Source organism: Bufo gargarizans, chromosome 7 (genome assembly GCF_014858855.1).
Source record: "Bufo gargarizans isolate SCDJY-AF-19 chromosome 7, ASM1485885v1, whole genome shotgun sequence".
Lineage (NCBI taxonomy): Eukaryota > Metazoa > Chordata > Amphibia > Anura > Bufonidae > Bufo > Bufo gargarizans.
The window spans coordinates 87,080,887-87,107,659 of NC_058086.1; the positions used below are offsets into that span (position 1 = coordinate 87,080,887).

The 26,773-nt window shown below is 43.5% G+C and overlaps 1 protein-coding gene across 1 annotated transcript in view; it reads left to right on the plus strand.

Annotated features, from left to right (window-relative positions):
* Positions 1–26,773, plus strand: part of GUCY2C (guanylate cyclase 2C) — a 576,500-nt gene that overhangs the window by 78,217 nt on the left and 471,510 nt on the right. The window contains exons 5-6 of the mRNA XM_044302403.1: positions 16,967–17,088; positions 22,947–23,043. Coding sequence (XP_044158338.1) covers positions 16,967–17,088; positions 22,947–23,043 — 219 coding nt within the window. The remainder of the gene's footprint in view (positions 1–16,966; positions 17,089–22,946; positions 23,044–26,773) is intronic.

The following is a 26,773-nucleotide window of genomic DNA, read 5'->3' on the forward strand; positions in this document are numbered from 1 at the left end:
CAATATCATCATAAGAAGCATCAGCTCGAGTTTGTAAAAAAAGTACAAACAGTGGACAGCAGAAGATTTGGAATGGTTGATTTGGAGCGATGAGACGACATACAATAGACTGAGCTGAAAATGGGTCTGGAAGAAACAAGGGATAAGGGGGCTAACAGAGAAATTGAAGGAACTGTCAAGTTTGGTAGAGTAGGCCTGATGATATGGGGTTATTTTGCAGCCAAAGGCATTGGATACTTGACCAGAATCAATGGTGGTCTCAATGTTGAACTATATATGAGTATCCTACAAGACGAGTTACTTCATACACTTGAGTACCATAGGTATGAAAAGGATGACATAGTGTTCCAGCAGGACAACGACACAAAACATACATTGAGTGCTAGATTGTCCCCTACAGTCCTTAGACCTCAACCCAATCAAACACTTGTGGGTATAGTTGAAGAAAAAGCTGTATTCGTAACCAAGTGAGTCGACCAGTATGCACGAACATTAGGAAGGTGTAGAAGAGACCTGGGAACAGATTTAGTTTGAAACATGCTTGTATCTTATTGAGAGTATGCCCAGAAAGATTCAGGCAGTGTTGAAAGCCAAAGGTGGATTTACTAAATAATAAAAATTACAATTTAGAATTTTAGGAGCAAAACAGTAACAATCCAGTTACATAACAAGTCCAATTTATGTATGAGATGATCAAGATGACTATAAAATGAAGGATGTTGAGCTATGGAGCTTGAAAGTTCAAAACATTATTTGTTAGGCTGGGTTTACATGGGCGTTGCGGGTGACGTGCGGTAAAAGATGCTGGTGCGTTGCGGGAAAATACACAATTTTTCCCCGCAAGTGCAAAGCGTTTTATTGCGTTTTAAACGTGCGTGAGAAAAATCGGCTTGTTTGGTATCCAGACCTTCTTCAAAGAAGTTCGGGTTTGGGTTAGGTGTTGTATAGATTTTATTATTTTCCCTTATGACATGGTTATAAGGGAAAATAATAGCATTCTTAATACAGAATGCTAAGTAAATTAGGGATGAAGGGGTTAAAAAAAATCAAAAAAATTTAACTCACCTCATCCACTTGCTCGCGCAGCCCGGCTTCTTTTCTTCTTTGATGACCTGGGAGGAAAAGGACCTTTGGTGACGTCACTGCGCTCATCACATGGCCCATCACATGATCAATCACCATCATCTATACTAATAGCTGTAATGGAAAAAAATAAAAAACACACGATTCTCCTTTTTTTGTCAATAAAGCCTAAATGGGCCGAACATGGTGGATGGATCAAACATGACCACAAGATTATTGCTTTAAGGGACTGAGGCCTGAAAACTAGTAGCTGCCATATAATATAATAGCCAAACAGGGGCTATTGCTGGTATGAGGTGTGGCTGGTTAGGTGAATGGCACAATATGCAAATTATTGCTGTTGTGGCCTAAAAATGTCCCTTTGTACGAGAATTACATAAAGTGGCCACATGGGGCCAACAGTTAATCACTATATACATTTTACCTAATAATTAAAGTTATACTTAACTTTAACCCTTGCATTCTGAAACCATATATGAACAGTACCTCATGGTGCAGCAGGTAACCAGCAGTTGGATCCAACCAACTGTTAAAAGAAGAGAGAAAAATGGTCATGGGTAGAGATGAGTCATCTTGCTTGAAGATCTGGTGCGAAATCTGACAAGTATAGAGGGCCTTGCGGTTTGCCCGACGATCGATTTGCGGCAAACTTTGCGCGTTCGCAATTCGCCGAAAATGCAAACATATGGCGATGTCCACCGGTGCCATATTTTTTTGCATTGCGCCCAACTTTGACACATGATACACACATCAGGTGGGACAGGACAGCCAATTAAGACGTTTCAGCACAGGGACACCCCCACCCCATAACAGAACCTGATCTGGCAGCCATTTTACATTCTGTGTTTTGCCAGTGTAGGGAGAGGTTGCTTTGTGGAGCATGGATAGACTGTTAGGGACACCAAACGCTAGCTAATAGGGCCACAAAAGTCCTTTTAAGGACTGGTATAGGTGTCCTATCGATAGGTGTGTTATACTGAGGAGTGTAATATACTTATAATATACTTTCTAACATAGAAAGTATATTAAAGTGCATTTGTATTGTGCAGCAGTTATGTGCTGTTCTGCTGCGATACCGCAGCTATATAGAGGGACAAACACTATTGGAGTAACTATTTGCAACTGGTGTGATATACCTGTTTCCCCCCCAAAAACTGATTGAGGGGTGTGATATACCTATAATATACTTTCTAACTTAGAAAGTATATAGTGCATTTGTATTGTGCAGCAGTTGTGTGCAGTTCTGCTGCGCTACTGCAGGTATATAGAGGGACAAGCGCTATTGGAACAGCTATTTGCAACAGGTGTGATATACCTGTTGCCCCCCAAAAAATGATTGAGGGGTTTGATATACCTGCTTCCATCAAATATTGATTGAGGCCTGCGATATACCTGCTTCCACCAAATATTGATTGAGGGGTGCAATATTCCTGCTTCCACCAAATATTGATTAAGGGGTTCTATATACCTGCTTCCACAAAATACTGATTAAGAGGTTTTTATATACCTGCTTCCACAAAATACTGATTGAGGAGTGTGATATACCTGCTTCCACCAAATATTAATTAAGGGGTTCTATATACCTGCTTCCACAAAATACTGATTAAGGGGATTGATATATATGCTTCCACCAAATATTGTTTGAGCCCTGCGATACACCTGCTTCCACAAAATACTGATTAAGGGGATTGATATGCCTGCTTCCACCAAATATTGATAGAGGCCTGCGATACACCGGCTTCCACAAAATACTGATTAATAGTGTTGATCATGAATATTCGAATTGCGAATTTTAATTGCGAATATCGGCACTTCGAGAATTCGAGAATATTTCGCAAAATATATTCGTAATTGCGAATATTCGATTTTTGTGAAAATACCAGTTCATGCAAATTTTTATGCGAAAAATTGTATGCAAATTTTATGCGAATTTTCGCAATCAAGAAAATACCTGAAGATAATGAATTCGCGAATTCTCGAATATATAGCGAATATTCACCCAAATATTCGCGAAATATCGCAAATTCGAATATTGCCCCTGCCGCTCATCACTACTGATTAAGGGATTTGATATACCTGCTTCCACAAAATACTGATTAAGGGGTGCAATATACCTGCTTCCATAAAATACTGATTAAGGGGTTTGATCTATATGCTTCCACCAAATACTGATAGAGGGGTGCGATATACCTGCTTCCACAAAATACTGATTAAGGGGATTGATATACCTGCTTCCACCAAATAGTTATTGAAGCCTGCGATGTACCTGCTTCCACAAAATACTGATTAAGGGGCTCTATATAACTGCTTCCACCAAATACTGATTGAGGCCTGCGAGATACCTGCTTCCACAAAATACTGATTGATGGGTGAAATATACCTGCTTCCACCAAATATTGATTAGGGGTTCTATATGCCTGCTTCCCCAAAATACTGACTGAGGGGTGTGATATACCTGCTTCCACCAAATATTGATAGAGGCCTGCGATACACCGGCTTCCACAAAATACTGATTAATACAGGGAGTGCAGAGTTATTAGGCAAATTAGTATTTTGACCACATCATCCTCTTTATGCATGTTGTCTTACTCCAAAGCCTACTACCAATTAAGCATATTAGGTGATGTGCATCTCTGTAATGAGAAGGGGTGTGGTCTAATGACATCAACACCCTATATCAGGTGTGCATAATTATTAGGCAACTTCCTTTCCTTTGGCAAAATGGGTCAAAAGAAGGACTTGACAGGCTCAGAAAAGTCAAAAATAGTGAGATATCTTGCAGAGGGATGCAGCACTCTTAAAATTGCAAAGCTTCTGAAGCGTGATCATCGAACAATCAAGCGTTTCATTCAAAATAGTCAACAGGGTCGCAAGAAGCGTGTGGAAAAACCAAGGCGCAAAATAACTGCCCATGAACTGAGAAAAGTCAAGCGTGCAGCTGCCAAGATGCCACTTGCCACCAGTTTGGCCATATTTCAGAGCTGCAACATAACTGGAGTGCCCAAAAGCACAAGGTGTGCAATACTCAGAGACATGGCTAAGGTAAGAAAGGCTGAAAGACGACCACCACTGAACAAGACACACAAGCTGAAACGTCAAGACTGGGCCAAGAAATATCTCAAGACTGATTTTTCTAAGGTTTTATGGACTGATGAAATGAGAGTGAGTCTTGATGGGCCAGATGGATGGGCTCGTGGCTGGATTGGTAAAGGGCAGAGCGCTCCAGTCCGACTCAGACGCCAGCAAGGTGGAGGTGGAGTACTGGTTTGGGCTGGTATCATCAAAGATGAGCTTGTGGGGCCTTTTCGGGTTGAGGATGGAGTCAAGCTCAACTCCCAGTCCTACTGCCAGTTTCTGGAGGACACCTTCTTCAAGCAGTGGTACAGGAAGAAGTCTGCATCCTTCAAGAAAAACATGATTTTCATGCAGGACAATGCTCCATCACACGCGTCCAAGTACTCCACAGCGTGGCTGGCAAGAAAGGGTATAAAAGAAGAAAATCTAATGACATGGCCTCCTTGTTCACCTGATCTGAACCCCATTGAGAACCTGTGGTCCATCATCAAATGTGAGATTTACAAGGAGGGAAAACAGTACACCTCTCTGAACAGTGTCTGGGAGGCTGTGGTTGCTGCTGCACGCAATGTTGATGGTGAACAGATCAAAACACTGACAGAATACATGGATGGCAGGCTTTTGAGTGTCCTTGCAAAGAAAGGTGGCTATATTGGTCACTGATTTGTTTTTGTTTTGCTTTTGAATGTCAGAAATGTATATTTGTGAATGTTGAGATGTTATATTGGTTTCACTGGTAAAAATTAATAATTGAAATGGGTATATATTTGTTTTTTGTTAAGTTGCCTAATAATTATGCACAGTAATAGTCACCTGCACACACAGATATCCCCCTAAAATAGCTAAAACTAAAAACAAACTAAAAACTACTTCCAAAAATATTCAGCTTTGATATTAATGAGTTTTTGGGGTTCATTGAGAACATGGTTGTTGTTCAATAATAAAATTAATCCTCAAAAATACAACTTGCCTAATAATTCTGCACTCCCTGTAGTGTTGATCACGAATATTCGAATTGCGAATTTTAATCGCGAATATCGGCACTTCGAGAATTCGAGAATATTTCGCATTTCGCAAAATATATTCGTAATTGTGAATATTTGATTTTTGTGAAAATACCAGTTAATGCGAATTTTTATGCGAAGAATTGTATGCAACTTTTATGCGAATTTTCGCAATCAAGAAAATAATACCTGGAGATCATGAATTCGCGAATTCTTGAATATATAGCGAATATTCGCCCAAATATTTGCGAAATATCGCGAATTCGAATATTGCCCCTGCCGCTCATCACTACTGATTAAGGGATTTGATATACCCGCTTCCACAAAATACTGATTAAGGGGTGCAATATGCCTGCTTCCATAAAATACTGATTAAGGGGTTTGATCTATATGCTTCCACCAAATACTGATAGAGGGGTGCGATATACCTGCTTCCACAAAATACTGATTAAGGGGCTCTATATAACTGCTTCCACCAAATACTGATTGAGGCCTGCGAGATACCTGCTTCCACAAAATACTGATTGATGGGTGAAATATACCTGCTTCCACCAAATATTGATTAGGGGTTCTATATGCCTGCTTCCCCAAAATACTGACTGAGGGGTGTGATATACCTGCTTCCACAAAATACAGATTGAGGGGTGTGATATACCTGCTTCCACCAAATATTGATTGAGTCCTGTGATACACTTGCTTCCACAAAATACTGATTAAGGGGATTGCTATAGCTGTTTCCACCAAATACTGATTGAGGCCTGCGATATACCTGCTTCCACAAATACTGCTCTTCTCTAGGGACTTTGGCACAGGGTCATTTTGAAAATGACAGGCAGAGGAAGAGGCAGGCCATTCCGCAGGGGTGATAGGGGTCGGGCAGGTGCACCAGGCCGGAGCCTAAGTGGGAAGTTGGAAAAAGTGCGTGCGATTAGAGTTGGTTGAGTGGCTCACTCAGACTTCCGCTTCTGCACCCTACTCATCCTCTGTTTCTGCACCCTTCTCACTCTCTGCTTTGTTCACCCCCAAAGACACCTCCACCCCCTCCACTCGAGTCAGAGGAATTATTTTCCCATCCATTCCCACCTTACCAATGTGCAGCCATTCTTGGCATCGGATGAGGAAGAGAGAGGTAGCAACGGCCGCCACCCAGCGGTCAGATGACAGTACCCAGATGAGCCCAAGGAGGGTGGTCCCCACTGTTACTGTCTACTCCGAGATCTCTATAGGAAGAAGGAGGAGAAGCAGGCAGAACTCGCAGTGCACAGGAGGCAAAAAGAAGACTGCAAATGTATCTGGAGTGAGCCATCCACCATACACGGTCACATCTTGCACTCTAGAAAGCCGGCACATGGCTCCACAGTGTGGGCTTTTTTTAATGTGTCAGCTGCTAACAATAGTGTTGCCATCTGTAGCCTGTGCTGTCAACGCATAAGTCGCGGTAAGCCCAACACTTACCTAGGGACGACCGCCTTAAAAAGGCACCTGGCCTCCCATCACCGCCCCCAGTGCGAGCAACGCCATCAGAACCCACAAAGCCACACTCCCAGCGCTCCAAGTCCTGCCTCTTCTCCTTCTTCTCTCTCCTCCCATTTGTCCTCCACTCCGTCTTCCACCATGCCGCCGTCGCGTTCATCTGGCAGAAGGCAGGCTTCCGTGGCCCAAATGTTCGAGCAGAAGAAGTTGATGACGCCGGATAGCCCAATGGCTGATCGCTGGCTTGTTGGAACTAGCCCGCCAACTACTGTCATTAAAAACTGGTGGACTCGGAGACCTTTAGAAAATTTGTGGCAATTGCCACACCACAATGGAAGGTCCCCAGAAGGAAATATTTCTCCCAGAAGGGCATCCCAGAGCTATATGGCCAGTGTCGGTGCCAAGATACATCTGACTACAGACACATGGTCTAGCAAACATGGGCAGGGAAGGTACATAACTTTTACGGCCCACTGGGTGAACCTTCTGACAGCCGTCAAGCATGTAACCCATGGCACCGTGTGGATTTGATGTTACCGCTACGGATTGCATTTAGGCCTGCCTCTTTTTCTTCTCCTCCTACTCCATCCTCCATCTCGTCCTCGGCTGACTCCTTATTTTTCACTGCTATTCTGCTGCACGCCCCAAGCTCCCCAGAACCTATTCGACGTGCCAGGTGAGACGTTGCCATGCTGTGCTGCAGCAGTTGTGCCTGGAAGCCAAGAGCCACACCGGTCCTGCACTCCTTTTAGCTCTGCCGTCACAGGCTGATCAGTGGCTAACCCCACTCAATTTGACAGTTGGTAAAGTGGTGTGCGTCAACGGTGCCAATCTTCAGAGCGCACTGAAACAGGGCAAAATGACACACTGAACTTAGTCGTGCAGCAATTCCTTGCAAAATACCCCGGGGTCCAGGATATCTTGCGGCAGGCCAGGGAAATCTCTGGCCATTTTAGAAGATCTTACACGGCCATGGCTCGCCTTGCTGACGTTCAGCGGTAACACCACATGCCTGTCAGACATCTGATTTGTGACAGCCCGACGCGCTGGAACTCCACCTTGTATATGCTTGATAGACTGCTCCAGCAGCAACGTGCCGTTAACGACTACCTGTACAAACTCTGCAGCAGGACAGGTTCTGGGGAGCTTGTTTTCTTTTCATCCCGACCTGTGGCTGCTCATGCGCGACGCATGCAGACTACTGCGGCTATTTGATAAGATCACCAAACTGGTCAGTCACAGCCAGGGCACCATCAGTGACATAGTACATTTTGCCTTCTTTCTGGAGCATGCATTGCGTAATTGATCAAGCCGTCGAGGAGCAGGAGCTCGAAGATGAGGAAGTCGCAATGCTGAATGAATTCCCAGGGGGGGCTAATCCATCTGAAACAAGTCAGCAGGAGTCTGAAGAGGAGTCAGAGGAGGATGGTGGCTGGGGCGGTAGAAGAGGAGAGAGAAGAGAAGGCTTTCAGGGGGACTGAACTTTTCAGGGATCCCTGGTGTTGTCTGTGGCTGGGGGGAGGAGACTGAGGACGACATTCTCCTGGGCGATGAACAGGAGCCAGGGCGCTCCACCACTTCCAATTTAGTGCAAATAGGGGCCTTCATGCTCCAGTGTTTGAAGAGGGACCCCCATATAAAAAGCATAAAAGGCAAGGACCAGTACTGGGTGGCAACGTACTTAGACCCCCAGTACAAATGCAAAATGGCGGACATGTTACCAGCATCACACAGGACTGGCAGAATGCAGCATTTCCAGGCCTTGCTGCGAGAGATGCTGCATTCTGCTGTTGCAGGCGTTGTCAGAGGATTTTCCACCCACAGCGAAACAGGTGCTGGTAAAAAATCCTTCCACGCCTGAAAGAAGAGGGCGGTTTGAAGATGTGTTGGTCACTTTGGATATGAGATCATTCTTGCAGCCAACTCCTCGACAGACGCCCTCTGGATCCAGCCTCAGGGAACAACTAGACCAACAGGTTTCCAACTACATCGGGTTAACACCCGATGTGGATGCTCTGAGAAGTGAGGAACCCCATGACTACTGGATGTGCAGGCTTGACCTGTGGCCAGAGCTGGCACAATTTGCCATGGAACTCTTGGCTTGCCCCTCGTCACGTGTCCTGTCCAAAAGGACGTTCAGCGCAGCTGATGGAATCGTGGCTGATAAGCGCACTAGCCTAGCTCATGACAGTGTGGACTACCTCACATTTCTGAAAATGAATGAGGCATGGATCTCTGAGGAATTTAACAACTGTGACGACCACGTGTAATTGAATTTCTTCATACCAGCCCACACATATCCGCCACCAACAAGAACAAAATTAAAGAACAGTAAAGATTTTATCAAGTGAATGCCTAATGTACCTCCGGACACATAATCTCAAGTTCTTCTCTGTCAGGTGAATGCCTAATCTTTGGTGCCTGTACTCTAGTGGCCTACAGTAAAAAAAAATTCTAGGCTTCAGCAGGGCACATTTTTAAGAGTTTCCCTTTAAGACGCATAAAAATGGCCCCGGATTAAAATACATATTTTTGGCGGGAATTTTTGCCATTGATCCCCCTTTGTGCCATTTGTGCACTTCTAGTAAGTATTTGGTGGCTGCAAATAAGACCTGAAAGTTTTTCAGGTTCTACTGCCATTAAAGTGAATGGGGCCCACCGCGAACGTGCGGTTCGCGAACATTTTGTCCATCACTACTGACAAGATGATGACATCACTCCGGCTGGCATGCTGACATCATACATAACCTAGCTTGGGATTTCGGACGAGATCTTCAAGCAAGATGGCGGAGCAGGTAAGTATGATTCTTTTTGTTTTTTTTGCACTATTTCAGGTTAAATCGATTCACTACAACTAAGGCTACTTTAACACTTGTGGCAGAGTGATCCGGCACAGCGTATGCCAACTGATGGCATTTTTAAGACTGATCAGGATCCTGATCAGTCTTAAAAATGCCTGATCAGTCAGAAAAATGCATTAAAATGCCGGATCCGTCTTTCCGGTATCATCCGGCAAAACAGGACAGATCTGGCATTCTGGTATTTTACATTCCACTAATACATTCCTATGGAAAAAAATGCCAGATCCAGGATCTTCAGTCTTCAGTTTGTTGGGCCAGAAATAAAACCGTAGCATGCTGCGGTTTTATCTTTTGCCTGATCAGTCAAAAAGACTGAACTGAAGACATCCTGATGCATCTTGAACGGATTGATCTCCATTCAGAATGCATGGGGATATAACTGATCAGTTATTTTCTGGCATTGAGCCCTTTTGACGGAATTCAGTGCCGGAAAAGAAAAACGCTAGTGTGAAAGTACCCTAAGCATGAGTAAATTCAGCTTTGCAGCAAATTGTGGACTTCTATTCGCTCAACACTAGTCATAGGACATTTCCATAGTGACATAAAAAGAAAGACAGCTTCCTTCTGTTGACTTTGACAAGCCCTTACCGCTGGAGAGGAGATGCAGGCCAGTGGGAAATGCATTTGTTCCTTTGGAGGGCCCATGCAGCTGTCTGTTGGCCATAGTGTACAGTATCTGTACCAATAATGTAACATATTTACTATGAATGTGTCAGCAGTTCAACAAGATGCAGACAGCTATACATTAGATCACCCTTTAATACTAAGGCAGAGTAATTCTATAGATCAACTAAAAGATTAACACAGATTGTATCAGTAGTTGAACAAGATAAATGCAGCCATATATTAGACCGATCTTTAATAGTGCGGCACAATAGTTCTAAATAATAAATAAGAGAGTAACTGCAAATGTGTCAGCAGTTCAAAAGGATGCAGATGAGACCACCCTTTAATACTGAGGCACAGTAATTCTATATATAAAATAAGCGATTAACTGCGAATATGTCAGCAGTTCAACAAGATACAGACGGCAATATACTGTATAAGACTGTGCTTTAACAGTGCGTCACAGTAATTTTATATATAAACTAAGATTCTAAATGAGGCTGTAACAAGGAGTCCAAGTGCAGCAGAAGAGAGAGTCTTCTTTTGCAGGTGTTTGATGGATGGAGGAGGGCTCCAGTGACTAAGCCATAGACCAGGCCTGACTAAGAGTCACAGGGTACGGGCATCGAGCAGTTGTCACCATGGCTGCATAAATTAGAAGATGGCGATTTGCAGCAAAAGAGGCCCAAAGGGCTTGGAAAGAGAGAGAGGTGGGACGAAGTGGTTGGGCCACCGAAATAAATAAGACTGCTGAATAGCAGAGGTGGGAGGAAAAGGAGTCTATATTCCCATGGGTGTGCCACCATAGATGACCTGCAGATGAGACGGCTGCAGAAGATAAGATAAACTGCATATGAGCGGATAATGAGCATGAGAGTAGAGTGAATCTTACTCCCTACCAAAGTATCGGATGAGAAGCTGAGTCTATGGGAAGAAGAGGCAGCAGGTTTTGTGCTGGGGGAAAGAGGAGCCAAAGCCCAGGTAACCACCTGCTAACACGTTCCGTATCAGGTGCTGGTGCAGTTAGCTGTGGCGTGGTGACAAAACTTTTCCACATCTCTGCCATGCTAACCCTGCCCTCAGAGGAGTTGGCCGTGACACAGCTGCGTTGGCGACCTCTTGCTCCTCCTCTGCCTTCTCCTTGGGCTTCCACTTGTTCCCCTGTGACATTTGTGAATGCTCTCAGTAGCGCGTCTACCAACGTGCGCTTGTACTCGCGCATCTTCCTATCACGCTCCAGTGCAGGAAGTAAGGTGGGCACATTGTCTTTGTACCGTGGATCCAGCAGGGTGGCAACCCAGTAGTCTGCACACGTCAAAATGTGGGCAACTCTGCTGTCGTTGCACAGGCACTGCAGCATGTAGTCGCTCAGGTGTGCCAGGCTGCCCAGAGGTAAGGACAAGCTGTCCTCTGTGGGAGGCGTATCGTCATCGTCCTGCGTTTCCCCCCAGCCACGCACCAGTGATGGGCCCGAGCTGCGTTGGGTGCCCCCCGCTGTGAACATGCTTCATCCTCATCCTCCTCCACCTCCTCCTCATCCTCGTCCTCCAGTAGTGGGCCCTGGCTGGCCACATTTGTACCTGGCCTGTTGCAAAAAACCTCCCTCTGAGTCACTTCTAAGAGACTGGCCTGAAAGTGCTAAAAATGACCCCTCTTCCTCCTCCTCCTCCTCCTCCTCCTGGGCCACCTCCTCTTCCATCATCGCCCTAAGTGTTTTCTCAAGGAGACATAGAAGTGGTATTGTAACGCTAAAAACGGCGTCATCGCCACTGGCCATGTTGGTGCAGTACTCGAAACAGCGCAACAGGGCACACAGGTCTCGCATTGGTGGTGAAGTGGTGCTGTTCCGCAGTGCGACTGACCCGTGCATGCTGCAGCTGAAACTCCACTATGGCCTACTGTCGCTTGCACAGTCTGTCCAGCATGTGCAAGGTGGAGTTCCACCTGGTGGGCACGTCGCATATGAGGCGGTGAGCGGGAAGGCCGAAGTTGCGCTGTAGCGCAGACAGGTGAGCAGCGGCAGGATGCGAACGCCGGAAGCGTGCACAGACGGCCCGCACTTTATGCAGCACCTCTGACATGTCGGGGTAGTTGTGAATGAACTTCTGCACCACCAAATTCAGCACATGCGCCAGGCAAGGTATATGCGTCAAACCGGCTAGACCCAGAGCTGCAACGAGATTTCGCCCATTATCGCACACCACCAGGCCGGGCTTGAGGCTAACCGGCAGCAACCACTCGTCGGTCGGTTGTTCAATACCCCGCCACAACTCCTGTGCGGTGTGGGACCTGTCCCCCAAACATATGAGTTTCAGAATGGCCTGCTGACGTTTACCCCGGGCTGTGCTGAAGTTGGTGGTGAAGGTGTGTGGCTGACTGGATGAGCAGGTGGAAGAAGAGGAGGAGGAAGCCGAGTAGGAGGAGGAGGCTACAGGAGGCAAAGAATGTTGCCCTGCGATCCTTGGCGGCGGAAGGACGTGCGCCAAACAGCTCTCCGCCTGGGGCCCAGCCGCCACTACATTTACCCAGTGTGCAGTTAGGGAGATATAGCGTCCCTGGCCGTGCTTACTGGTCCACGTATCTGTGGTTAGGTGGACCTTGCCACAGATGGCGTTGCGCAGTGCACACTTGATTTTATCGGATACTTGGTTGTGCAGGGAAGGCACGGCTCTCTTGGAGAAGTAGTGGCGGCTGGGAACAACATACTGTGGGACAGCAAGCGACATGAGCTGTTGAAGCTCATGAAGCTGTCTGTGTCCACCAGCCTGAATGACAGCATTTCATAGGCCAGTAGTTTAGAAATGCTGGCATTCAGGGCCAGGGATCGAGGGTGGCTAGGTGGGAATTTACGCTTTCTCTCAAATGTTTGTGAGATGGAGAGCTGAACGCTGCCGTGTGACATGGTTGAGATGCTTGGTGACTGAGGTGGTGGTGTTGGTGGTACATCCTCTGTTTGCTGGGTGGCAGGTGCCAATGTTCCTCCAGAGGCGGAGGAAAAGGCCGAGGTGGCAGCAGCAGAAGAGATAGCAGGGGGAGTCTGAGTGAGTTCCTTGTTTTTAAGGTGTTTACTCCACTGCAGTTCATGCTTTGCATGCAGGTGCCTGGTCATGCAGGTTGTGCCAAGGTTCAGAACGTTAATGCCTCGCTTCAGGCTCTGATGGCACAGCGTGCAAACCACTCGGGTCTTGTCATCAGCACATTGTTTAAAGAACTGCCACGCCAGGGAACTCCTTGAAGCTGCCTTTGGGGTGCTCAGTCCCAGATGGCGGCAGTCAGTAGCAGGCAGAGTCTCTTGGCGGCGGGTGTTCTGCTTTTGACCATTGCTCCTTCTTTTGCTACGCTGTTGGCTCGGTCTCACCACTGCCTCTTCCTCCGAACTCTGAAAGTCAGTGGCATGACCTTCATTCCATGTGGGGTCTAGGACCTCATCGTCACCTGCATCGTCTTCCACCCAGTATTCCTCCCTGACCTCCTGTTCAGTCTGCACACTGCAGAAAGACGCAGCAGTTGGCACCTGTGTTTCATCATCAGAGACGTGCTGAGGTGGTATTCCCATGTCCTCATCATCAGGAAACATAAGTGGTTGTGCGTCAGTGCATTCTATGTCTTCCACCGCTGGGGAAGGGCTAGGTGGATGCCCTTGGGAAACCCTGCCAGCAGAGTCTTCAAACAGCATAAGAGACTGCTGCATAACTTGAGGCTCAGGCAGTTTCCCTGATATGCATGGGTGTGATGTGACAGACTGATGGGCTTGGTTTTCAGGCGCCATCTGTGAGCTTTCTGCAGAAGACTGGGTGGGAGATAATGTGAACGTGCTGGATCCACTGTCGGCCACCCAATTGACTAATGCCTGCACCTGCCCAGGCCTTACCATCCTTAGAACGGCATTGGGTCCCACCAAATATCGCTGTAAATTCTGGCGTCTACTGGGACCTGAGGTAGTTGGTACACTAGGACGTGTGGCTGTGGCAGAACGGCCATGTCCTCTCCCAGAACCAGAGGGTCCACAAACACCACCACGACCATGTCCGTGTCCCTTAATAGATGTTTTCCTCATTGTTACCGTTTACAACAATAAGAAAAACATTATTTGGCCCAATGTATTGAATTCAAATTCAGGCCTTTTTTTATAGGCACCTAACACTATCTGGCTATCTATTTAGGTACCGTATTACACTAATACAGGCACAGCAGTAACCACAGATTTAGCTGAATATAAATTGTAGGCCTAGTATTTAGGCCCTGGATGACAGGTATACGTTTACGGACAGAATTAGACTTGGAAATGCACGGTTGCGTGTGAAGTTATTGAGGATGACCCTATCAGCACCTTCAATGTAATATACCCTTTTATGGATAGATTTAAACTTAGCCTGATACAGCAGAAACCACCGATTTAGGGAATTGCTAAGTTGGGAATTGTATTTCAACCCAGAACAAAAACTGTGCTTTGACGGACACTAAATAACTTGACCAGCCACAGCAATAACCACAGATTTAGCTGAATATAAATTGTAGGCCTAGTATTTAGGCCCTGGATGACAGGTATATGTTTACGGACAGAATTAGACTTGGAGATGCACGGTAGCGTGTGAAGTTATTGAGGAGGACCCTATCAGTACTTTCAATGTAATATACCCTTTTATGGATAGTTTTAAACTTGGCCTGCTACTGCGGGAAACCACTGATTTAGGGAATTGCTAATTTGGGAATTGTATTTCAACCCAGAAAAAAATATATCCTTTACCAGAGAGCAGACAGTATTACAATTGGCTAGCCACAGCTGAAACACCAGATTTAGGGTACTGCTATTTTGGCAATTGTATTTCACCTCTCAATAAAATAGCAAGCATAGCCAAGCCCCTGATGTAGGATATAGCAAAAAAAATAACCACACTATTGATGGTTAAATGGACTTGGTGGCAGCTTGTGCTGGCGCACCACAAGACACAAAATGGCTGCCGATCACCCCAGAAAAAAGTGACTGAAAAACGCTCTGGGCAGCCTAAAAACTGTGAGCAATTGAATAGCAGAAGTTCAATGATCCACAGCTGTAGATTGATCACTGAATTAAGTGTTTTTGATGAGTTAATCACTGCCTAATCTTGCCCTAACAGTCGCAGCTGCAACCTCTCCCTACACTGATCAGAGCAGAGTGACGTGCGGCGCTACGTGACTCCAGCTTAAACAGAGGCTGGGTCACATGCTGCACTGGCCATTCACAGCCATGCCAATAGTAGGCATGGCTGTGATGGCCTCTTGGGGCAAGTAGTATGACGCTTGTTGATTGGCTGCCTTGCAGCCTTTCAAAAAGCGCCAAGAAAGCGACGAACACCGAACCCGAACCCGGACTTTTACGAAAATGTTCGGGTATGGGTCCGTGTCACGGACACTCCAAAATTCGGTACGAACCCGAACTATACAGTTCGGGTTCGCTCATCCCTACTGACCACCACTCACCAGCTGAGTTGGCAGATAACCAGTACTGCAGCTGAATACAACTAGAATCAGGCATGGAACCATAGAGCCCAGCCGACCAAACAATACTACAATGCATGCACATGGTTCTGGCAACAGCTGATGATTGGTGTTGATCGCGAACATTCTAATCGCAAATTTGTATCGCGATTATTGGCACTTTGAGAATTTGCGAATATCTAGAATATAGTGCTATATCTTCGAAATCGCGAATATTCTAGATTTTTTTTCATCAGTATCCATGATCTCTCACTGCTTCTTGCTTGTGGACCAATGAGAAGGCTGCAATATATTTGACTTTAGAAGTAGTGTTGATCGCGAATTTCAATCGCTAATTTTTATCGCTAATTTTCCAATTTCCGATTTTTGCAATCAAGAAAATAATGACGAGATCGCGAATTATCGAATTCAGGAATATATGACGAATATTCGCACAAATATTTGTGAAATATCGCAAATTCAAATATTGCCCCTGCCGCTCATCACTACTGATGATCTCCACCCAAAAATAAGTGTTCAGGAACCAGTGCTTCCAGCTATAAACAAGCTCTCACACAGGTGTAAAGAGTGGTAAGTTACACTAAATATCTACACAGCCGACCGCCCACCTGAAATCGTCTGTGGTGAGCGAACTCAGTTAGCAGCACTCTTGATGTCATTGCAGCTCAGCAATAAGAGACAGTTCAGCTGACTACATATCAACTCTGCAGCTCCACAAGTGAATAAAATGTTTCAGATTATATACAGTAATACAAAGTGTATTTCATTAACCTCAGTTTACAATCGACTTATATACCGTTGAATAAGAGACATGTGCACTGTATTGGACATTGCAAGGTTATTTCAGTCTCCCCTCTTGGCATAATATTGGACTTGTGCTAATTATATATTTTATACATATATTTGAATCCATGTAATTCTAACAAGCTGCTGGGCCGCAGCATATACACTCCTGGAATATTCATATTTAATGTTTTTATTTTTACATTTTTTATTTCTCAGTGTATATTTTACATTGGATCTTGCTTAATAGACATACATTCTTGAGGTACTCACTAGTAATATCTATTAATACATTTATGTTTGCAAAAATATTAATTTTAAAGAACTATAGCCATGCATAACCATTATTCTTTTAGGGGCAGACCAAGGGGCACTATAATAGACATTTTTTAAGATTATCTTACCACTATGGATAGCATGAGAGAGACCTCTTTCACACATATAAATAGAATAAGCATACTTTTTATTTTATAATATATTCCTTGAAGTACTCAATGATTATATCTAATACTATCACATATCCTTGCTTCTCAAGTGAGCTGTCTAGTATTCCAGTATTTGTTTTATAAATGTATTAATGTGTGTCCTATACTTTTCTCGCAGGTACATTAATGCCTTAGAGCTAACTGTGTCCTATTTCACTGGTGCGGTCAGCTTCAGAGAAATCTTGAAGAATGAAACTGACGTGGTAAAAGTCCTTGAAAATTCATATCGAAAAAGCAATGGTATGACATTAAATTTAACTATATAGTATTCAATAATTAAAATGAAGATTGTTTTCTCTACTGTAGACATCCCCATTATTGCATTTTTTGCTTCCACTTCCCCCTCCAAAACAGCACACCTATAAGATTTCCTCATGTTCCCTGTTGCTAGTAATACTAGTTCCGCAATACTCTTTGATTTGCACACAGTGTGATGCTATGACATATGCTATGACTTCATGTTCCATGACCATAACAGTCAATTATGGCTGCCAGCAGTGATGTTCCATGACAAAGCATGCAGCTTACTGGATATGCTTTTCAAAACTCAAAGCTTTCTCCTAGTTTCATAGAGCCAATATTACATCCAGGCATGGACAAAACCTGTAGAAAACAGGACAAAGGACTCCAGGACACTCTTTTTTATTTAAAGGGGTTGTCCCGCAAAAAATATTCTAGTTTTCAAACCAGCACCTGGAAGTGAATACTTTTGTAATTGCATGTAATTAAACTTTTGTATAGCCGCTGAGTTTTTCATTAAAAGTATTTTCTAGAGCAGGGCCTGCTCTTCGTTCTTTTTCTTATCTCTTTGACCTGCTCACTGAGAAGTATCCTAACAGGACACACATACATTTAAATTGCTACTGTCCCTATACCTCCGATTCCCTACAGTATATGCTTTATTACAGAGTTATGTTGCCGCATTTTGAAAAATTTGATTTGACTTCCCCAAAGTTAGACAAGAAATTTGATTAGTTCTGAATTAATTTGTCATAAATCACTATAAATCAGGTAAACCCAGACCACTCTGCCTTAGGGAACGGCCACACGGAACGGCCATGCTGAGGGCGGGTTGCAGTCATGCTGCAGTGAAGAATTGCACGGCCAATCAGCCCGCAGCTCCTTTCGTTTAATAATGAAGACAGTCCTTTAGTCTGGCACCTTTAAACAGGGGCTGTTGTTGGTATGGAGTTTTGGCTTATTAGGTTGGGGGGACAATATGTATATAATTGCTGTTCTGGCCTGCAATCTCCTGCAGGGTATTTGACAGTAAACAATGAATATTAATCAGCTCTGGCATACCCACTTCTCCAACCCCAGCGCTCTCCTGCCCTACAGGTAGAAGCCCTTCTTCTGCCATCTGCTTTTCCACATTATGTTATATCGATGAGATTATGTCATAAGGAAAACCCAGCTTCTCCTCTCTCTGCATCTTGCTGACTTTTCTAGGAGACCAAGAAGGATGATTTAAAAGAAGTATAGCCAGCTAAAAATGAGGATGACCTTCATTAAGACCTGGCTCCCCATAAGGGGTGTAGACTGGATGGTACTAGTTGGCAAGCTGTCAGTGGAATAATAAAGGCTTCCATCTTATTGGTATTTAATTACATTTACGGTCGATGATGGATTTTAAATGGATTTTTCTGCGACTGTTGCAGTGCGACACCATAGACTGCCATTATAAAAATTGTCGCGCGACATTAGTGCAACAAAATGTGTAGACGTAGCCTGAGTTGACGGTTTTATTAGTTTAATTGACGTAGCCTCATGCCACAAAAAAGTGAGCCCCTACATAAGAAAATCACTCAAAAAAATTAAAAAACTATAGCTATAACTATAGCTTAGAACATGGAGACATTAAAACATCATTTTTTTGGTTTCAAAAATGCTATTGCTGTGTTAAAGTGAAAAAAAAAAGTATACATATTAGGTATCGCTGCGTCCATCACAGCCAGCTCTATAAAAATATCACATGACCTAACCCCTCAGGTGAACACTGACTATGGAGACACTAACACATCATTTTTTTGGTTTCAAAAATGCTATTATTGTGTAAAACTTAAATAAATAATAAAAAGTATACATATTAGGTATTGCCACATCCATGATGATCTGCTCTATAAAAATGTCACATGACCTAACCCCTCAGGTGAACGCTGCAAAAATAAATAAATAAATACTGTGCTAAAAACAACCAAGTTTTTAGTCACCTTGCCCCATAAAGTGTAATAATGAATGATCAAAAAATCATATATACCCAAAAATAATACAAATAAAAACATTAACTCTTCCTGCAAAAAACTAGCCCCTTCACAAGACAATCGGCAGAAATAAAAATATGGCGTTCAGAAAATAGAGACACAAAAACATAATTTCTTTTCCAAAAATTCTTTATGTAAAACTAAAATAAACAAAGTAGACATATTTGATATAATTGCATCTGTAACAACCTGCTCTCTAAAAATAGCACATGATCTACCCTGTCAAATGAATGTTGTAAAAAATAAAAACAGTGCTAAAACTGCCATTTTTTTGTTGCCTTGCCTCACAAAAATGTAATATAGAGCAATTAAAAATCATATGTATTGTACCCCAAACTGGTACCAATAAAACTGGCACCCCTAGTTTCCAAAATGGGGTCACTTTTTGGGAGTTTCTACTGTACGGGTGCCTTAAGGGGGATTCAAATGGGACATGGCTTCTAAAAACCAGTTCAGCAAAATATGCCTTGCAAAAACCATACAGAGCTCCTTTTCTTCTGCGCCCTGCCGTGTGCCCTTACATCGGTTTACGACCATACAGTATGTGGGTTTTTTCTGTAAACCGCAGAATCAGGGTAATAAATATTGAGTTTTGTTTGGCTGTTCACCCTTGATGTGATAAAGAAAAAAATGGATTAAAATGGAAAATCTGCAAAAAAAGTGAAATTTAGAAATGTCATCTAAATTCTGCAAATTGTACAAATCTTTCCATTATACGTTATATATACTTATCTCTATGTTGAAATCACTGATCAAGCACTGACCAAAAAGAGGCCTTAGACATGTCATAATAGACAGGTACAATATATGGGGTTCGGACCGCGCTTCTGGTCCAGGTCAGTATGCTAGTTCTTAATCCTTCTTACTTCCTCGTTTACAGAGAGCCGAGGGCTGCAAATATCCCTCAAATAGATATCCTGCAACCAATGGAATTATAATAGTGTGAGTCCGTATGTAAGAGTAACCTCCTTTGCACTGACTATACTCACACAATGCGAAAAAGACAGGGCGTGACTGCAATCCCTCCATGGTAGGTTGTTCTTGTTCTGTTGGAACAGCCACGTTTCTATGCAATCTGGTTAGATCCCCACACGGACTCAAATGGTGTATACCTCGGACAAATCTGTATTCCTTTTCTTCAGATTCCTGCAAATTTTAAGACAACTCTCTTAAAAGACAATTTTTAAAATGCATAAAATTCCCAGCGTCTGCTGCAGCGTTACTCTTACATACGGACTCACACTATTATAATTCCATTGGTTGCAGGATATCTATTTGAGGGATATTTGCAGCCCTCGGCTCTCTGTAAACGAGGAAGTAAGAAGGATTAAGAACTTGCATACTGACCTGGACCAGAAGCGTGGTCCGAACCCCATATATTGTACCTTTTTATAACGTGATTGAACCCACATCACTTTTCGGACCTGCTGCATAGCATTATTGCGGACTGGTGATATATTTATTTTTGTAATGTCATAATAGACAGATCCTGGAGTGTGTGGCATTGCATTCAAATAAGTGTTCAACTTAGATTTTAGTGTCTGTTTTAATACTCGTATTTGAATACTCACATTTATTTAGCATGTTATATTAACATTTGTCTCAGGCAGTTTAAACCTAAATCCTGTGTAAATTTAGAAGTTGAAGCACTATATCCTATTACCAAACTATATACTGTACACTGAACAAAAATATAAATGCAACACTTTTGGTTTTGCTCCCATTTTGCATGAGCTGAACTCAAAGGTCTGAAACATTTTCTATATGCACAAAAGATGCATACTCTCAAATATTGTTCACAAATCTGTCTAATTCTGTCTTAGTGAGCGCTTCTACTTTGCAAAGATAATCCATCCGACCTCACAGGTGTGGCATATCAAGGTGCTGATTAGACAGCATGAATATTGCACAGGTGTGACTTAGACTGCCCACAATCAATAGACACTCTGAAATGTGCACAGTTTTGCCTTATTTAGAGGGAGGGGGTCAGAAAACCAGTCAGTATCTGGTGTGGCTACCATTTGCCTCAGGCAGTGCAACACATCTCCGTCGCATAGAGTTGATCAGGTTGTTGATTGTGGCCTGAGAAATGTTGGTCCACTCCTCTTCAATAGCTGTGCGAAGTTGCTGAATATTGGCAGGAACATGCTGTTGTATACATCGATCCAGAGCATCTCAAACATGCTCATTGGGTGACATCTCTGGTGAGTATGCTGGCCATGCAAGAACTGGGATGTTTTCAGCTTCCAGGAGTTGGGTACAGATCCTTACAATATGGAGCTATGCATTATCATGCTGCAGCATGAGGTGATGGTCGTGGATGATTGGCACAACAATGGGCCTCAGGATCTCGTCATGGTATCTCTGTGTATTCAAAATGCCATCAATAAAATGCACCTGTGTTTGTTGTCCATAACATACGCCTGCCCATACCATAACTCCACTGGCACCATGGGCCACTCGACCCACAATGTTGAAGTCAGCAAACCGCTCACGCCACACATGCTGTCTGCCATCTGCCCTGAACAGTGAAAACGGGGACTCATCCGTGAACAGAACACCTCTCCAACGTGCCAGATGCCATTGAATGTGAGCATTTGCCCACTCAAGTCGGTTACGACGACAAATTGCAGTCAGGTCCAGACCCCGATGAGGACGATGAGCATGCAGATGGGCTTCCCTGAGACGGTTTCTGACAGTTTGTGCAGAAATTCTTTTGTAATGCAAACTGATTGTTGCTGCAGCAGTCCGGGTGGCTGGTCTCAGACGATCATGGAGGTGAACATGCTGGATGTGGAGGTCCTGGACTGGTGTGTTTACATGTGGTCCGCTGTTTTGAGGCCAGTTTGATGTACTGATAACACATTGTGAACAATATTTGAGAGTAATGGGTCTTTTGTGTATGTAAATGTTTCAGATCATGCAAAATGGAAGCAAAACCAAAAGTGTTGCATTTAGATTTTTGTTCAGTGTATATTTTGGGGGAGATTTATAAAAAGTCATGCAAAGGAAAACTGGTATGGTTGCCCATAGCAACCAGATTTCACCTTTCAATTTCCAAAGGAGCTCTAAAAAAAATAAAAGGAGGAATCTGGTTTCTATGGGCAACTAAGCCAGTTGTACTTTACACCAGATGAATCTCCACCTATGTCTATATTTCTTTTGTGTGTTAATTGAATACAATTATTATAATAGACACCATAATTTAAGGTTAAACACTTTTTTGAATGCAACACTACACAATCCATGATCTGTCTTTTGTTACATGTCTTAGAATGTGGATTTGTGAAGTTATGACATGTTTAAGAATGCGGTTTTGTGAAGTTAAAACAACAGTAATTTACCATATTGTTTTGTTTTATATGAAAATGTCCATGCACCTTATAAAGCATAGGGGTCTGATGAAGCATAGGGGTCTGATCTGAAGTCTGATGAAGATTGGGGGGGGGGGTCTGATCTGAGGTCTGAAGAAGATTGGGGTCTGATGAAGATAGGGGGTCAGATCTGAGGTATGATGAAGTTTGGGTTCTGATCTGTGGTTTGATGACGATTGGGGGTCTGGTGAAGATTGGGAGTCTGATTTGGGATCTGATAAAGATTGGGGGTCTGATCTGAGGTCTAAAGAACATTGGACGTTTGATCGAATGTCTGATGAAGATTAGGGCTTTTATCTGAGGTCTGATGAATTTTTTTTTTTTCTTATTTACTAACCTAGGTGCGTCTAATGGTCAGGTGCGTCTTATAGAGCAAAAATACAGTAACAATTTTTAACAAACCAAAATGCAATAGCTACATAAAACAAAAAATAACATTGAAACTATTTTTTTCTTGCTATAGTTCTGCTGATGTGTGGCTCACCTGGTACTGTTGAGAATATAACAAACAAAGTGAAAATTCCTGAAGAAATGGTCATCATTCTCATTGATATTTTCAAGTATGTCTTAACTCATTGTGTGATATAAATAAGCTTAATTTAGTACACATTCTAATTTGCATTTAAATATGTATTTGTAGATTATTATGTTTTTTTTTAGTGTAATGTACAATGGTTGTGGAACCACTGTGCCAACTAGCCGGTTTGGATATTCCTAAGAGCGTTGTACTGCTGTCAGTCCTCTGGTTTTCACTCTTTAACCCCTATAAAGCAATCTGGGCTTTGCTGTAGGGGAGCCACCCGGCTGCTACCTCTTCAAATGGTTGCAGTGTAGTTGTGTAGTTAGCAACTGACCCACAAGGGTCAGAGACATTGGTTCAAAGCACCAAGGGATCCCACAATACACATAGTCAGAAACTGGCTGAGGTCAGGCAGGCAGAGTATGTGAGTCCATGAAACAATTTATCAGGTGGCACAGGATCAGGGTCCAGGAACCAGGCAAGGTCAGTATATAGGCAGAAAAATGGATAATAACATAACAAGATTTGTAGAGACCAGTTCTTTAGCCTAGGAGCAAAGGAAACAGATGGCTATATACAGGATCATCTGATTACCTAATCTAAAAAGCCATGCAGCAACTCACAGAACAGAAGATTACCCTAGCAGTGCTGAAACTGAGCAAAGATATAATAAACAATGTCCCTAATTCACACATAGAAAGCTGGCACCTGTGCACACAGCACAGTGGTGGCCATGAACCATTATTATAACAGTACCCCTCCTTCCCTTTCATATCCTTACAGCCTCTCTTCGTTGAACTGGAGTGTTGCAGATATGTCCTTAGAAGGGCAAGGGCAACAATATTGGTATGATTGAAGATGTGTTCAGGCATCACCTTTTGATTCGCTATATCAATTTATTTTTGGATAACAACTCTCTCAAAGTTTACTCTGACATGTTCAGATTTTGCTTGAGTTTCAAATACAGATGGTAAACTCAACCCTAGGTGACCAGATTATTAGGACTATCATCAGGGTGATGTGGAGGCAGGTTTTCATCCTTCTTCCTGATGAAAATGTTGGTATAACAGGCATATGCAAAAGTTAGATCTTGCAGATGAGTACAGGTGGATTCTGGACAGGCTGCACAGAAAACTGGCATCAGGAGTGACAGGCAGAACCCCAACAATGACTATGCACAGAGCTGCATTCAAGAAACAGATTTTGTAGGCAAACTAATGCAATCCAAGCAGAAGTGTACAAGTAGACACAGGCAGAACATGCAGGGAAATTTTCTCTGTATGCAGCACATCCACTTAAAGCTCCAAAGGCACAGTAATGTACTAGATGATCTCAGAGACAGCCTTTTCAGTGACACAGGTCATGACAAAGGACTTTTTCAAACACTTGATGGGTATACAGTACTGGTTCACCAATGCCTGAAGCAGGAAGCCCTTGATGGTAAACTGTGTACTACTGAAAAACAAAGATACTAGTAAAGTCTATTTTGGAGAGAACTGTTTTTCACCTAGGACCATCTATCTTATGGTATGATTGAGAGTCTTGTGAGCACAAGTGCAGACATACAGCCCCTTGGTATCACAACACAGACATAAGTTGTTTGAATGCCTATGCAGATGTTCATACAATTTGAGTCTGTCCACTTGCATGGGTTCTGGTTCAGACGAAGGAGAAGAAATCAGACATCTCTGGAAAGAAGGCACCAGCTGAGGAGCTAATCAGAATAACTCCCTGGATCAACGACCCATCTCGAGTAGCTAAAGCCTGTAATATTATTACACTCCAGAAATACATCCAGGCCCCTCTTGAATTCCTTTATTGTACTCACCATCACCACCTCCTCAGGCAGAGAGTTCCATAGTCTCACTGCTCTTACCGTAAAGAATCCTCTTCTATGTTTGTGTACAAACCTTCTTTCCTCCAGACACAGAGGATTTCACCTCGTCACAGTCACAGTCCTGGGGATGAATAGATGATGGAAGAGATCTCTGTACTGACTCCTGATAGATTTATACATAGTTATTAGATCTCCCCTCAGTCGTCTTTTTTTCTAAAGTGAATAACCCTAATTTTGATCATCTTTCAGGGTACTGTAGTCCACCCATTCCAGTTATTACTTTAGTTGCCCTCCTTTGAACCCTTTCCAGCTCTGTTATGTGTGCCTTGTTCACAGGAGCCCAGAACTGTACACAGTACTCCATGTGTGGTCTAACTAGTGATTTGTAGAGTGGCAGGACTATGTTCTCCTCACAGGCATCTATGCTCCTTTTGATGCAAACATTATCATATTGGCCTTGGCAGAAGCTGCCTGACACAGGTTTCTACAGTTTAGTTTGCTGTTCCCTAAAATTCCTAGGTCCTTTTCCATGTCACTGTTACCCAGTGTTTTACCATTTAGTATGTACTAATGACTTGCATTATTCCTTCCCATGTGCATAACCTTACATTTGTCACTTCTCTGCAAAAGCCTCCAATCTTTAAGGTATGGACGTGCCTAGAGCTCGATAAGAAAGGGGCACAATAGGGAAGTACATTCTTTGACGTATATGTGATGTACAATGGAGGCTCACTTTATTGGGTTGTGCTAATATAGGCACAACCCTATTGTAGACTTATTAGACAAAGGCCTGTCTTCAGGAGGAAGAGATGAAAATCCTGCTTCGGCACTACACCCCCCCCCCCGTCACTTATTAACCCCTTATTAACCCCCGATCACCCCATATAGACTCCCTGATCACCCCCTGTCATTGATCACCCCCCTGAAAGGCTCCATTCAGACGTCCGTATGTGTTTTGCCAATCCGCAAAACACGGACACCGGCAATGTGCTTTCCGCATTTTGCAGATCCGCACATTGCCAGAACTATATAGAAAATGCCTTTTCTTGTCTGCAATTGTGGACAAGAATAGGACATGTTCTATATTTTTGCGGAACGGAAGTGCGGACCTGGAAGTGCAGATCCGCAATTCCGGATCCGGGCGGGACAAAGTCTGTCCCCATAGAAATGAATGGGTCCGCAATTCCGTTCTGCAAAATGCGGAACAGAATTGCAGACGTGTGAATGGGGCCTAAGGGTCCCCTACTTGTTAGGTAGTTAGCGCCCAGCCCACCGCACCGCAGCTACTGATTAGTTGCTGATTAGCATCATCGCTGTCGCTAATCAGCACTAGTACTATATAGCAGTGTTTCCCAACCAGTGTGCCTCCAGCTGTTACAAAACTACAACTCCCAGCATGCCCGCACAGCCAAATGTTGTCCGGGCATGCTGGGAGTTGTAGTTTTACAACAGCTGGAGGCACACTGGTTGGGAAACACTGCTATATAGTATCTATAAGTGATCAAGACTGATCGCAATCAGATCTATATCAGTACATTAGGGTCACCTTAGGCTCTACAAAAAACACAGTGTTCGCCCGATCAGGCCTGATCTTGTGCGCACACTTGCGTTTAGTCCGCCCCACCGCAGTGCCAAAATATTATTTTTTTCTGATCACTGCAAAACACAGTAAAATTGCTGTGGTGCTATAAAGATCACTTTTGAGCTTTTTTGGATCTTTATTAGCGATCGCAGCTTTACTTCGCAAGCACTCCTATGTCCTTTCCCCTCTTTTTTTTTTGCACATTTTTTGACAGAGATTTTTTCATCCACATTGATCGATGCGAATGAAGAAATCTGTGTCGTTAATTTTTTCTTTCACCCCAGAGGCTGAACAGAAAAAAAAAATCTCATTACCAGCAGTATGCTCAATATAAGGAGAATAGCAGAAACT